The following is a 14,693-nucleotide window of genomic DNA, read 5'->3' as shown; positions in this document are numbered from 1 at the left end:
GGTATAACATAGATATACATTAGCCGACACATGTACAGTAGCATGCTTCGTTTGATTTGATAGGATTCAGCTGAGCACACGACACAACCCAGTAAATTAGCATGGTTTCAACTAGCTCTGGTCCATCGCGTCTCTGACAGACCCGTCGGCAAATGACTAGACCGCGATTTCTCAGCCCCTACGAACGCTCAACTTGAGTCAAAATAGACTAAACTACTTCACTACTCACCAAACCAAAGGTAGGTTTGCGTTGTTGAAAGTCTATTCTCTGCGGTGGTGAACCTCTCAGCACCCCACCCACTCTGTAAAATACATTATTTTTGTCATGAAATAAAACGCACCCACCTCGAGCCACCCAGCGGCCACCGCAGATACAATGGTTCACAACCCGGAAATAAGCGGCGGTCGAGTTGGATGCACTTTATTTCATGCCGAAAATAGTGTATTTTGCAGATTGGGTGGGGTGCTGAGGGGTTCACCACCGCGGAGAATAGACTTTCAACAACGCAAAACGACCTTTGGTTTGGTGAGTAGTGAAGTAGTTTTGTTTATTTTTCTAGTCATTTGCCGACAGGTCTGTCAGAGTGTCAGTGCAGCTGACGCGATGGACCAGAGCTAGGTTTTAACATGCAGTCTACAGGGCAAAATAAAAGGTGATGCAGTGCATTTAAAGCTGTCATTGAAATGGACCAGAGTGTGTCTAGAGTTTAGACCGTAGTAAGATTGTAAAACCAAAAAACCCTTGATGGTGGGAAATAGCATTAGCCTCGTAAACCACTAACCTCCGGAAATGACAATGCGTTTTTCCGGAAGTTGGTGGTTTACGAGGCTAGAATAGCGTGGGAGAACATGAAGAAGCAGCTTCCTCAAGACTAATTCAGATACTTGTTTAAGTTGGAAATACATTGTTTTCCTTGAGTGACATGTTGCATGACACTTTTCCACCAATCCATACAATGCATAATGTATGTAAAAAATCTGAAATAGGAGGCTCACATCGCTCTCAATAGCCCAGTTGTTGTTGAACGCCTACAACAAGATAGATCTGACTACCAGTAGTGCAGAATAGCTTAAGGCTAAGTTTGAACCTGCTCCATTTCAACTGCTTTAATGCTGCACTAATTTCATGATCTTGTGTCACATACAGTAGGCTACCTTTTCCTGAAACAATGCTTTTGGTTATTTGTTGCTATAGCTCCCCTGTATTAGAAAATATGCTTTACTGTGCCTGTCAGGTGTTCTTTTTTGGGACATTGAGGCAAAAGCAGTCAACGTTTTTTGATCCCTTTTCTGTCAAAGCTAACCTTGGTAGTCTTTTGTAAGCCTTTTGAAATTGAAGCCTATCCTTAGAGCAAGAGTGCCCTATAAATAAGCCTTTACAGATACTGTATGAAGCTCAGTGTTACATCCAACTCTGTGTTGGTAGTAGTTATGAAGAGAAGGTGCTGAGCCCTTTGATATCACTTAATGTTTAAAGTTGTATAGATGCTTTTGAAGTACGCAAGCTGCCGTTAAGTTATAGAAGTCTTTGCATTGTCTATCTCAAGATGCTATGTCAGATTAACGTGTTGCTCTCCTTTACCTGTCCTTATTGTGTGTTCGTGTGTGTTTGTGTGCGCGCACGTGCGTGTCTGTGTGTCCGTGCACTTGGCTTGCTTGTTTGTGTGCCCTCAGCCCAACAAAAGATGGGCTCCATGGAACAGCACGGTCTCTATCGCCCTCCGTCTGAGGAGAGGCTGTCCCCAGGACAGCAGCCCCTGTCCCCCCATGTCAAAGGCAACCAGAGGGTGGTCACCCTGGCCCAGCACATTAATGTAAGTGCACACAAACGTTTTATTTATTTATACATTTTCAAGTTTAAAGACAAGACATGCAGTACAATACAATCACACACATACGGTGTAACCCTAACCCTCCCGTGAAATTGAAAAAGAAAAAAGGAAGAAGAAAAAGGAAGAAGAAATACAAAATTAATACAATACAATACAATACAATCAATCAATCAATCAATCAATCAATCAATCAATCATAATACACTTCAAAAGTGCACACAAAAGTTAAGACCTGGAATTATTTTATGCTTTAACTACTGCAAAAATAGCAGATATAAAAGCTCACAGCATGGCACAGAGTGCCGCGCTGTGAGCTTGTATCTGCCATTTTTGCAAATATGTTTGGTCCTTGTGCATATACATGTGTTACAAATCTAATCCTACTGTAACGGCCATATCATTTAATCCAATAAACATAATCCAACACAAGCAGAGAATGTAGGAAGACGACCGCGCAGCAGCGGCACTTTGTGAATAAGGAAACAAACCTAGAAAACAAAAAGGATGTTTGTCTGTGTGGCCAACAGGAGGTGATCACCAAGGACTACACGAGGAGCCAGCAGCAGCAGAACTACCACAGCTCCCCCGTCCTGGACCTCACCCGTCCGCCCAGCGCCCCCCAGCCCGCGCCCCTCTCCTCTCAGGACTCGGCCCAGGGCGGCCCCCGCTACACGCCAGACGGCCCTGGAGGCGAGCGTCTCAGAGACCGGTAAGGAAACCCTTCCATCGCACCGTGCAGATACTGGAGTGTTCTGTGGCCACGCATGAGTCCTGGGGATGCAGGAATGCTATGCCATATCATCATTGACAGGGGTGGAAACCTTGTATGTCCAAAATCTTCCTTTTTCTGTTATTATTTTAACACTTTAGACGCCATTGACTCGGTAACGCGTCATTTGATTTACCGCACTTGGCCGCCATTGAACAGACGGCCGACTCAATTTCCCATGATCCTTCAGGACGATTAAAATCGCTGGTGGATTCTTTTTTTTTTTTTTTTTTTTTTTCACTATTTTTGTGCACTCTGATGAAGCAGGGCTTTAATTTACGAAAGAACATACTAATTTGAAACTTTTCTGCCTGACAGTGATATATTTTTTTCAGGAATGGCTGGCTTTGGCCCAGGCACCAAAGGTGCATTCATTGCATGTTTTTGTTGAACGGAATGTATCTATTTGCAACTAATGAGCGTGAACATAAGCATCATTAACTCCCATGAGAGTTAACACGTATTGTTGCAAGTTGGTGAATAAAGACACTACATAGTTTTTCATCTGAATAGTCCTTTGGTATCTAAAATGAATTTATGATGGTAACTAAGTGAGTAAAATGACCCGGAATTGTATAGGCAGCAGCCACGGTAAGAGCCAAACTATCTACTGTAAATGCTAGGGAAAGATGCTTCATTACTTCCTTTCTTATCTCCTCAGCATATCCTATGCGGGACCATCCTTTACAAAAGGAAAGGATATTTAAACAGGTTTAAAAGTCGATAATAAAAAAAGGATCTAACTGCGTGTACTGTAGCTCGTGAAGCAGGCACGTGCACACATAGACATCAAAGGGGGCTTGAGCCCCTGCCCTTTTATCCATCTGTAAAAAGTGCCCTCTTCAGACCATGAATGCAGTTTTCACTCTGGTGAAAGAAACGCAAATGCCTCCTTTCCATGCCATACCTGAAGGCAGCATTCAAGAGAATTGCCTTGTCCAAACTCTCCTGAACTTGAATAATTACATAGCCTTGCCTAGTCCTTAAGGACTCTCCTCCACATCTTTTCTTCAAGGTAGTGGTTAGTAAAAAGCTGTTGGACGTTACATTGTTTGACTATTTGTCCATGGATTCAAAGAACGCACAGTTTGCATCCTTGAGAGAATGTACTTGACATGAGATCAGAGAATGCATCTTCCTAGCTTGAGTACTTGAGGTCACATCACGTGAATGTGCACCGCTGCTCATTGCTCTTATCAGCTGTGTGTCAAAACCTAATTTTTCTTTTTTATAAATCAGAGCAAGTTTTCTCAAAATTGATGTGTTCATTCATAATCCCATAGCAGTGACTCTTCCGGTTACTAACTGACATACAGGACTTTACCACAGGGTGGAGCCATTGTCTGTGTTTTTGAACGCTGCATAATTTGGCTCATATTAAAGTTCAATTGCATTTAGCAACAACAGGGGGTCCAGGACCCCTAGGGGGTCCTCCGAGTTACTGCAGGGGTCTGCCATCTATGAAGCTATCTATGAAAAAGTTTAATCTGCAACATCATTTAGTGGAGGGTCCCTGCTTCATCTCTCTCTCTCAGCTAGGGGGTCCTCCTTGGCCTAAAAAACATTGTATGTCCAAAACCGTTGGTTTTGCATTTATCATTTTAAAAATGATTTAAACTAGTGAAAACAGCCGATCTACAAGCACACAACGCCTCGCACCGCGAGGCGTTGTGTGCTTGTAGATCAGCTGTAGATCAGCTGTTTTCACTACTTTTGTGGGACGGCCTTGTACGATGAAGCAGGGCTTTACTTTGCCAAAAGAACTTACAAATTTGAAACTTGTAGATACCAGGTTTCCACCCGACAACGACGATATAACAGATAAGCCATATGGGGCTGTGTTTTGTTTTCCACAGGTCTCCACCTCAGCCCAAGTCGTCTCCTGTCAGCATATCTAATGATGCTATTGAGCCGGTGTCGCCAGCTGGGGCCATCTCTGAACCAGAGAACCAAGGAGGCGCGTCCTACCCCAATGAACAGGGGGAGCAAGGGTAAGGATGTGGAGCGGAGCTACATGGGTCAGGGCTGTAACGTAGCAAAGTACATTTACTTAATTACTGTACTTTTACAGTAATTATTATTATTATTATTTTTTAGGTAGGGCCTATTTGTACTTGAGTATTTCAAATTTCCAATACTTTTTATTTCTACTCCAATACATCTCGGCATAGGCGATTTTAAGGGGTGTCTATGGGTGCACTTGCACACCCTGGCCGCCAGGGGTGTGAACAACCTCATAAAGTCATTGCAAGCTACCACAAGCAACGAATTTCCACAGAGCAAAAAAGTGTCTGTTATTTAGCTCTGGTGGCGAATTTGGTGGTGAACTGCTCCTAAAGTGTACTTTACACACAAGTTGTTGCAAAAATAAGTAAATAAATCATATAGGCATATGCTCATGGTGTCTAGAAAAGCACAGTTTATATTGTGTTACAATTAGGTAAAAAATAAACCTTAGAGACCCGTTAAAACAACAGGATAAACCATACAAAATCCGAAAATGTTTGTGTGCGCACCCGAGGAACCCAGTCTTGCACCCCCTGCTAGAAGAGGCTAGATTCGCCTATGCATCTCGGATCCAAATAGTTACTAGTTACTTTGTAGATTTGGATTATTAATACAAAACATACACTAACCACTTCAGCCCTATATACATTTCAGAATGAGATTAGCAGGTGTCTGTGTAACAACCTTGTATGCTGACCTGGTGTTTTGCTGCAGCTCGCGCTCTCCGCCCAACACCTCCCAGCCCCCAGCGTTCTTCAGCAAGCTGACGGAGAGCACCTCGGCCATCGTCAAGTCTAAGAAGCAGGAGATGATCAAGAAGATGACCGTGGTGGGAAGCGAAGGTGACTTCAGTAAGTCTGACCTCTAGTCTATCCTTTGATATATATCAGTCTGACCTCTAGTCTAGAGTCCCTTTGATATATATCAGTCTGACCTCTAGTCTAGAGCCCCTGGCCCAAATATTGTCCAGACTGACACACCGGCCATTATTTGAGTTTTCCTCACAACAATTAAGCAGCAGATGTGTCCCTGTCTTTAACCTCTATCAACCTGGTGTGCCTATTTGGAGCATGTTATTATTCAAATGTTTTAATCGGCATGAGACCCAAACATCTGGCACAGATTATTTTAGCCTGGTGTTGCTCATACTAATTCCTCACTGCGTATCGGATATTAGTCTGGACTCGCGGGCAGAATCTTCATTTTCAAGGGGTGGGTTAAAAAAATGGCTCTGGACACGATTGGTTAGACCAGACCAATGCTGGGCCCTGATTGGTTCCCCCAAATTTTGGGGGAGAGGAAATGGATTCACAATTGAGGCCAGACCCATAGTCGCCAAGGGATTATATTTCTTTTGCCCCGGCAGATTGGTCTGGTTCCAAGCTACCGATTTTTATGGGTCATTTTGTCCCCCATTTGTTTTTTCAAAATCATTTCATACATAAAATAAATTAAAATAATCTAAAGAAATTCCATAAATTGGAAAACAAATATTTAAAGAAGTAGTGAAAATAGCTGAACTACAAGCTCATAATGTGGCATGAAGCGACGCATTGTGAGCTTGTAGATCTGCTATTTTAACTAGTTTGGCTCCCGGGCAAACGTCTAATTTCTCTTTTGGGTCTTGAGCTAAAAACTGTTTTAGAACATCAATAAAATAACCTCATGTGTGATTTAACAAAGAGAATGGGCTCTCCTCTCACACAAAACGTAACTTTACATTTTCAGATGCCGGTCAGCCTGGAACAGAGATCTTCAATATGCCGGCATCTACCACCGCAGGTAAGCTGCAGCTACTTCATTAACTATCAATGAGACGCGAGCTAGATGAAGAATAAGGCCTTGCACCATAAAACGTGAATGTTTTCACCATGACCACTATGCCAGTAGCCTCGACAACAGGGGGTCCGGGACCCCCTGTTGAAGGTCATTCAAATCTTTGTTTGATAGAAACTTTTTTTCTCCTTTTTTATATTAACCACCTGAACCCTAACGTCCGTATTCTGAGAACTTTAGCCAAAAATAGCAGATCTACGAGCTTGTAGATCAGCTATTTTCGGCAAAGAGGTTTGGTGTAGAGGGGAAAAAAGAGCACGATAAGTACAGAGTGTGAGGTCAAGTTTATTATGTATTGACGGTTCAAGTGGTTACAAATCTGTTAACACAAATTGACATGAATCCAAAATACACTGATGATTGTGCTGTCAAACAATGAAACTATCTGGAATCTGGGGGTCCTTGCTTCATCTCTCTCTCTCAGCTAAGGGGTCCTTGGCTTGAAAACGTTGCACTATGCAAAAAAAAAGAGGGTTCAGTTTAACCATAACAATGTCCACCCCCGCCACATCAAACCTCTTCCACAGAATATTAGTGGGAGGACAACAACAGGTTCTGAGTGTCAGGTAGATCTAGGCTTGTACTGTATTTGTCAGATGTAAAAATAGACAATATTCTGTGGAGTGAGCAGTAGGACTGTCACGATATGACATTTTACATGACGATTAATTGTCACTCAAATAATTGGCGATTAACGATTTAATTGTGTATTTGTCGTTGATAATTACATTTCTGTTTGGCTTTTCGGCTTTGACGTTGCATATGGTAGATATGACACATAACCTAAATATACAAATACATTACTGACATATTTGACAACTTACTACTTAAAAAATAACATTGATAGTGGAAATAGCCGATCTACAAGCTCACAACGCGTCGCGATGCGACGCGTTGTGAGCTTGTAGATCTGCTATTTCCACTATTTCTGTCATTTTTCAACATTCACGATTATGACGATTATGACAAAATAATTGCGATAATGTCAAATAATCACGATTAGACGATTATGTAATAATTGTGACAGCCCTAACTGGGCTTGTACTGTGTTTGTCAGATGTAAAAATAGACAATATTCAGTGGAGTGAGCAGCACTTCCTGGGTGTTTAGATTGGCTTTTCCTCCGCTCTCCTCCGCCTCTGGAGCAGGGGCGTCACACCAAATTCTGGGCCCTGGGTACAAGGATTCACTGCGGGGCCCCTCATGAATGTTAACTATTGAAAAATAGCAGATCTACAAGCTCACAGCGCGGCACCGAGTGCCGCGCTGCGAGCTTGTAGATCTGCTATTTTTGAAAAATCGTGAGAAATAGAAACCCACGTTTCCATGTCAGTGACGCTCAAACTTTTTTCACGTGAAGGACCCCCAAAATTATAAGAATTTGGCCACGGGAGCCCCATCTCAAAATATTTAGTTCCAGGGACCCCCCCCCCCCATATATTACATACATATATTCAAAGATTTGCACACATTTTCACGACTTTTCAAAAATAGCAGATCTACAAGCTCGCAGCGCGGCACTCGGTGCCGCGCTGTGATCTTGTATATCTGCTATTTTTCAATAGCTAAAGTTACTAGGGCCCCTCCACCTTGGGCCCCAGTAACTCAGTCCCACTTTCCTACCCCTTTGTGACGCCCCTGCTCTGGAGACTCCTACCCTACATAATGTCCACCGATAAACTGAACGCTGAGTCAGCACGAAACCAACGGTTGTTCTCTCACTGTGGTTGTGCTGACTGCTTCTTATTCAGAGCATATCCTGGATATAATAGCACAGTGCACTGCTCTCACTCATTAAGTCACTCGCATGCATAAGGGAACTACTTATTTTGTGTATTTTTCTCATCTGCAGATTGGCCTGTTGCTATTTCTGATGCAATGAATATATTGTGCAGTGTCCCTCTGCTAAATAACTGATTCAATAAATGAACACACTGTTAAACTGCTGTTTACGTGCAGCCACACAGAACGCAAATATTAATCAATTCATCAATTAGTAAATAAATCAATCAATCAATTTTCAGCACAAATAAAATGTCCACCTGTGTGAATGAGGCTTCACCAAATGAATAGTTTGATGTTTAATATTTGCCAACACATTTTTTGCATTATTCATTTCAGTGGTTCTCAAACATCCTTGAGGGAATTCCGGCGGGTCCCCAGCTAAATCTATAGTTTAACCACTTCATAAATATATTCCTCTGTGATTTGAAAATAGATGATCTCTAAGTTCACATGCGGTGCGAAGCATTGTGAGCTAGTAGATCTGCTATTTCCAAAGAATCTTGTAAAATAAAATGTTGACACATTTGTAGTGACTGTCAATAATCACAGACACTGAACGGAATTTAGCCAAGGCCTTAGCTCTTGGGCATTCCTGTAATCTGCAGGCCTGTTTTCATCTCTCTCTCTCTCTCTCTACACCATTCCAACACTACTGAGTGATTCAAAAAAATCTGAGATCTGAGAGGGAACTACTGTCGCCCATCATCTCTCCGTTTCACTTTTGAATCCTCTGACTTTATGTTCAGATCTCTCACTGTTGCGTACGCTCTTTGATGTTGCTGGGTGCCACTGGGACCTTGTCATAACGTTCATCTCTCTCGTTTCTCCCCCTCCCCTTATTCAGTGGTGTAAAGTAATGTACTTAAGTACAATTTTAAGTATTTGCACCTTTACTTCAGTATTTCCAGTTTCCAATACTTTTACTTCTACTCCACTACACCTCAGAGGCAAGCAAATATCGTACTTTTACTCCTCTACAATTATTTGAAAACTTTAGTTACTAGTTACTTTGCAGATATAAATGATTATATTATAAAACATACATTAATCCACTTTAGCCCTATTTTATACCTAGGCTATTTGAAAATAGACGATATACAATTGCGACGCGTTGTGAGCTTGTAGATCTGCTATTTTCAAACATTTTCCCTCTTGTTTGACGAAACACTGGTTCCTCGACATGAAATCACATTCAACATACATTAATCCACTTTAGACCTATTTTATACCTAGGCTATTTGAAAATAGCCGATCTACAAGCTCACAACGCGTCGCAGTGCGACGCGTTGTGAGCTTGTAGATCTGCTATTTTCAAACATTTTCCCTCTTGTTTGACGAAACACTGGTTCCTCGACATGAAATCACATTCTCCCATCCCCCTCTCTCTTTCCAGGACCTGTGAGCATCCGCAGCCATCCGGCTCCGGAGACGTCTGGGAACAACATCGGCCTGGAGGCCATCATCAGGAAAGCTCTGATGGGGACTTACGACGACCAGGCCGAGGAGCGCCCACCCTCCGGCACGCCCGCTGCCATGGCCGCAGGCGACGGACGCCCAGAGGACTCCTACGCCCAGCAAGGTCACTGATAACACTGTGTAATGTTCTTCTGACCGGTGTGGTGGAATTCAGATCAATCAATAATCATGAGAAAATGAGGAGACAAGACAATTATATTAGGTGGTGGTGTGGTCAAGTTTATATAACATGATATCATGGACAGAAGTACAATTAACACTCTGGACAGTGGTAAAAGAGTTCTGCCAAGAAGAATGGTCAAACACTAGAATTATACTGTGGCTTCAAGGCCTCTGGAACGAGCTGTACCATAACAAGATAGGCTTTACCAAAACAATAACTACTCAGTCCTAGGTAGACATCTAGACTCTTACAAGCTTTACAGTATCAATGATGTGTCATTAGGCTAGATATTAATATAATCAATGAACACTTTATCTACTCTATAACGTCACAAATAATCAATCATGATAAACTCTAATCTACTGCACCGGAATGGATTCTGTCGACGGATTTCACCAATTTTAATGTCAAGAACCCCTAGAAATATATGTATTTGACCGCCGACCCCCATCTCAACATATATTGTTCCAGGGACCCCCCCAGAAGCAAAAACGTTCACAATTTTAAAAAAAATAGCAGTATATCTGCTCTGGGAATGCCCATATTTGGTAATGCCCATACATGGGCATATATGTATATGGATATATTATTAATAAAGGATCAAATAAATAAAATGTCTATACAGTATGGGCATTCCCAGATGATGCCCTGTTAGGGTACCCCATTATGCCCATATATGGAGATCCCCAGGCATCAAAACCAGGCCCTAACTTGCCAAGGCCCTGCTTGGCTTTACTAATTAACATACGTTTGTCCATATATGGGTATTTCCTAGAATGCCTTTTATGCTGGTCCCATATACATCACTGGCCAGATGGCCAAGAATTGTCGCGACCTCGCCCTTTAAGGCGAGGTCACATGGCACCCTGAGGTGTCTTACTAGTAATAGAGAAATGACAACCTTCTGATGTCAGAGTTGCTTGAAGTCCAGTGGGACGTTTCCGCAGTCAGTTATGATTTGGGGTTCTATGGCATCTGCAATGCCTTTTTTTTAACACAATATTCAAATTTTCTGTGATGGATCTTATGTGTGAAGCCTGTAAAGATGTGTAAAGCAGTGCTGATTGCTGGCTGTGTCCAGCTGGTAGGGCGTTCACCAAATATTCGAATATATTCGAATATCAAAGTCACTATTCAACGTTGTTCAGTCGAATATTAGCTTTTTTTTTTTTTTTTTTCTCTCTTTAAAAATATATATAGTTTATAAAGCTTGGCTAGATAGGAAGTCATGAGTTGTCAATGCCCCTGGTGGATGAATTCTTTAATGCTCTATACCAGGGGTTCTCAAACCTGTTTAGGCCTTGACCCCCAAAATAAACATATTTGAACTGGGGACCCCCACCCTGACAAGCACTTGGAATTGTAGGTATTATATTTAATGTGACTCGGTTCCGCAGATAAATATTGTGAAAATAGCAGATCTACATGTTCACAACGCCTCACGTTGCGAGGCGTTGTGAGCATGTAGATCTGCTATTTTCACAATGTTCGCCTCTTGCTTACCTAATATTTGACAGTTTGGCCAGTCCTGTCGAATATTCAACTATTCGAATACTTTGAGGTCGAATAATTCAAATACTAAAAATCACTATTCGTGAATGCCCTATCAGGTGGAGGGAATAAGAGCTCAAAGAGCAGTGGACGCTCCAACGGGAGGAAGACCAAGTCCCCTGGACCGGGCCTGTCCAGCGGGGAGAGACCGTCATCTGTGTCGTCAGTTCACTCAGAGGGGGACTGCAACAGACGCACGCCTCTCACCAACCGCGTGTGGGAGGACCGGCCCTCCTCTACAGGTGAACCCTTCCTTTCACAATGTCCCCTTGACACGTTATTTGGAATTGCACATGAGTTCTGGGCAAAACCCTAACCTTAACCTCAGTAAAACTATGCCTAACCCTATCCCTAAACCTAACCTCAGTAAAACTATGCCTAACCCTAACCCTAAACCTAACCTCACTGAAACTAACGCTGGTGAGTAACTAACCTGCCAACGGACGTGAAAACAAACGGCTCCGCCCAGAACTCATGTGCGATTCCAAATCAGGCCCCCTTGTCTGGGCCCCGGGTACTTTAACTGTTGAAAAAATAGCAGATATACAAGCTCACAGCGCGGCACCAAGTGCCGCGCTGCAAGCTTGTAGATCTGCTGTTCTTGAAAGATCTTGAAAATTGTGCGAGTCTTTGAATGTATCAAATCCTTTGAGTTTTTTTTTTTTTAAAACCTGTGTTTCTGTGTCAGTGGTGCTCAAAGCTCTTCATGTCAAGGACCCCCAACATTATATGTATGAAATGTTATTTGGCTATAACTCATCAACCGTTTGTCCTACAAGCTTGTGGGTGGTGTCATGTGACTTGTTCCAGAGTCCTTCACGAGCAGCAGGCACATGTAAAATTTCGTAGGAGTTTTCTTTTCTAGTCATTCTTTGTCGCTTGCATTAAATATCCACTCTTTAATAGTAGCACTTGGGAAGTAAAATCATGTTGTTGTGCTCTTTTTCTTCACGCAGGCCCCACCCCTTTCCCGTGCAACCCGCTGACCATGCGGTTCCCCAGCGGGATGGGCTCCGCCCCGTCCCCCTCCTCTGGCCAGGCCGGGGGGGCCCAGGGGGGGCCCACCCAGGGCCAGGGGGGGACCGGGCTGGGACAGGGCCGGCCCCCCTGGGAGGAGGAGAAACCGCTGCTCTGCTCACAATACGAGACGCTGTCTGACAGCGAGTGACGGACGGTCACACCTCCACCGTTGGAGCAGCCAGCGCCTTCTAAAGACTGTCAACCACATCCACACTGCTGCACACCCACACACACACACACACACACACACACACACACAACTCACCCAAACACAACTCATACAGTACACGCATCATTCCACTATACATTTCCTTTCCTTTTCATTGAGCGAAGGATGGTAAACATCTGGCCCTCGATCTCCCCCGTGTCACATAACTGAGAACCCAGGCACAGTGACGTGCTGGAACACTGCTGCTCAGTGTGTGTTGTGTGTGGATGTGTGTGTGTGTGTGTGTGTGTGTGCGCGCGCACGCGCATGTGTTTGTGTGAGCACGCACAAGAGGTTGTGTGTGCGTATGTTTGTGCTTCTGTGGTTATGCACTCACTCCAGGACTACTCTAAAGGACAAATCACTCTGTTTTTGTTTTCTTGCGTATTGTTCTTTTTTTTTTCTTTTTTTTTACTTTACTCTTTGGTTCCCCTCTTACTGGCCTTATGAATACGGACAAATTGACCCCACCACAGCTTGTGGTGGGATTCACTGCTCTAATTTCCTTTTGACGGTTTGTTAGAAGAGACTGTTGACGCTGTGACCAGTTATGTGGTGGTCTGGTCTCCTCAGTGGCTTTCTCAGGGTCGGTGGACACCATGTCTGGGCTCGCTCCTCCCCCCCCCCCCCCCCCCCCCCTTGAGCTCAATGAATGCCCCCCTCTTCCCCCCTCCCCCCGACCACAGATCTTCACCCCACAACCCTCAAACAGGACTTGCATACGTCCTCTGTTGTACTCGGCCACTTGAACCCTAGCATCCCTCATCTGGAATGTATACGTTCGTCAAAAAACAACAACTGCAGATCTACAAAATCTACGCGGCTATTTTTGGGGGGAAGATAATTTAGTGTAGCCCTTGGGGAATCTGGCCGACTAAGTATTGGACCCGCGGGAATGCAGTCAGCTAAGTGTAAGGGTTCAAGTGGCGAAGAGGACCCTCTGGGCCGGGCCCGTGACATGCAAGGCACCTGGTGGTCGAGGCTTTTAGTCAGCACAGCACAATCGAGTGCAGAGAACTCCAGGTACAGACGGATGGCCTGTGCACTTCTACCACTACAAGACTACATAAACCCATGGATGGAATCACATGTCGTTCTCTTGTTTTTGGTTTCCTCCTTTTTCCGACTTTTTTTCTTTTCTCCCTTGATTTAAAACGACAAAACGAGAAAAAAAAGAAAGAAAAAAAGAAATGTCAATCCTGTCCTGTGTTTAAACAAGTGAGCTGAGAGAGAAGAACCTTTTTAGTACATTTTTAAATGGTGAATTTTTTCGATGGTGTCAGTTTGTCGTCTCTCTTATCTGCAACGGATCTATCTTATGATGATGAGGGGGGAGGGGGGGGAGGGGTCAACGTCATTTGGTTTACAGGGTATACATGCTGTTCACATTGCTGACGTCGTCGCACGTTGAGATGGGTTCTCAGAGGAAGGTCTGTGTGTGGCAGGGTTCCCCGATTAGTTTTCCCCCCAAGGGCCCGAATCATGTCCAGGGTACCAAGCCGAGGGCCACAGCATTGCAGGGGGGGGGGGGGGGGGGGGGCGACGGTGGCGTTCCCCGCTACTCCAGCGACAGTTCAGATATCGTTGTTGTCGGGTGAAAATCTTGTACGTCCACAACCGTTTGTTTCGCATTTATCATTTTAAAAATGATTTAAGCTAGTGAAAACAGCCGATCTACAAGCACACAACGCCTCGCACCGCGAGGCGTTGTGTGCTTGTAGATCTGCCGTTTTCACTACTTTTGTGCGCACGGCCATGTATGATGAAGCAGGGCTTTACTTTGCGAAAGAACATACAAATTTGGAGATACGAGGTTTCCACCCCGACAACGACGATATACTAGTGTTTTTGCTGCTCTTATACCACCATTATTACTGGGGTTGGTGGGGGCCAGACAGTAGCCCCCCGCGGGCGGGCCGCAAATGGCCCGCGGGCCGCCTATTGGGGAACCCTGCTGTATGGCATGCTGTCTCCCAGGCATCCACAAAGGGGGGGGGGGGGGGAGGGTCCGGTGGATGGCACTGAGACATGTGGCCCCTTTCTCAC

The 14,693-nt window shown here is 44.1% G+C and overlaps 1 protein-coding gene across 1 annotated transcript in view; it reads left to right on the top strand.

Annotated features, from left to right (window-relative positions):
* Positions 1 to 14,154, top strand: part of ncor2 (nuclear receptor corepressor 2) — a gene marked incomplete at its 5' end in the record, with an annotated part of 196,893 nt that extends 182,739 nt beyond the window's left edge. Inside the window, 8 exons of the mRNA XM_080739080.1 lie at positions 1,675 to 1,814; positions 2,360 to 2,541; positions 4,458 to 4,592; positions 5,323 to 5,459; positions 6,337 to 6,390; positions 9,623 to 9,808; positions 11,479 to 11,661; positions 12,376 to 14,154. Of these exons, the coding sequence (XP_080595206.1) occupies positions 1,675 to 1,814; positions 2,360 to 2,541; positions 4,458 to 4,592; positions 5,323 to 5,459; positions 6,337 to 6,390; positions 9,623 to 9,808; positions 11,479 to 11,661; positions 12,376 to 12,587 (1,229 nt within the window). The 3' untranslated portion in view covers positions 12,588 to 14,154. The remainder of the gene's footprint in view (positions 1 to 1,674; positions 1,815 to 2,359; positions 2,542 to 4,457; positions 4,593 to 5,322; positions 5,460 to 6,336; positions 6,391 to 9,622; positions 9,809 to 11,478; positions 11,662 to 12,375) is intronic.
* Between the last annotated feature and the right edge of the window lie 539 nt (positions 14,155 to 14,693).

This window comes from Nannobrachium achirus, assembly GCF_963921795.1.
Source record: "Nannobrachium achirus genome assembly, chromosome: 12".
Lineage (NCBI taxonomy): Eukaryota > Metazoa > Chordata > Actinopteri > Myctophiformes > Myctophidae > Nannobrachium > Nannobrachium achirus.
The sequence above is the reverse complement of the archived record's forward strand: the minus strand, read 5'-3'. Positions and strand labels throughout refer to the sequence as shown.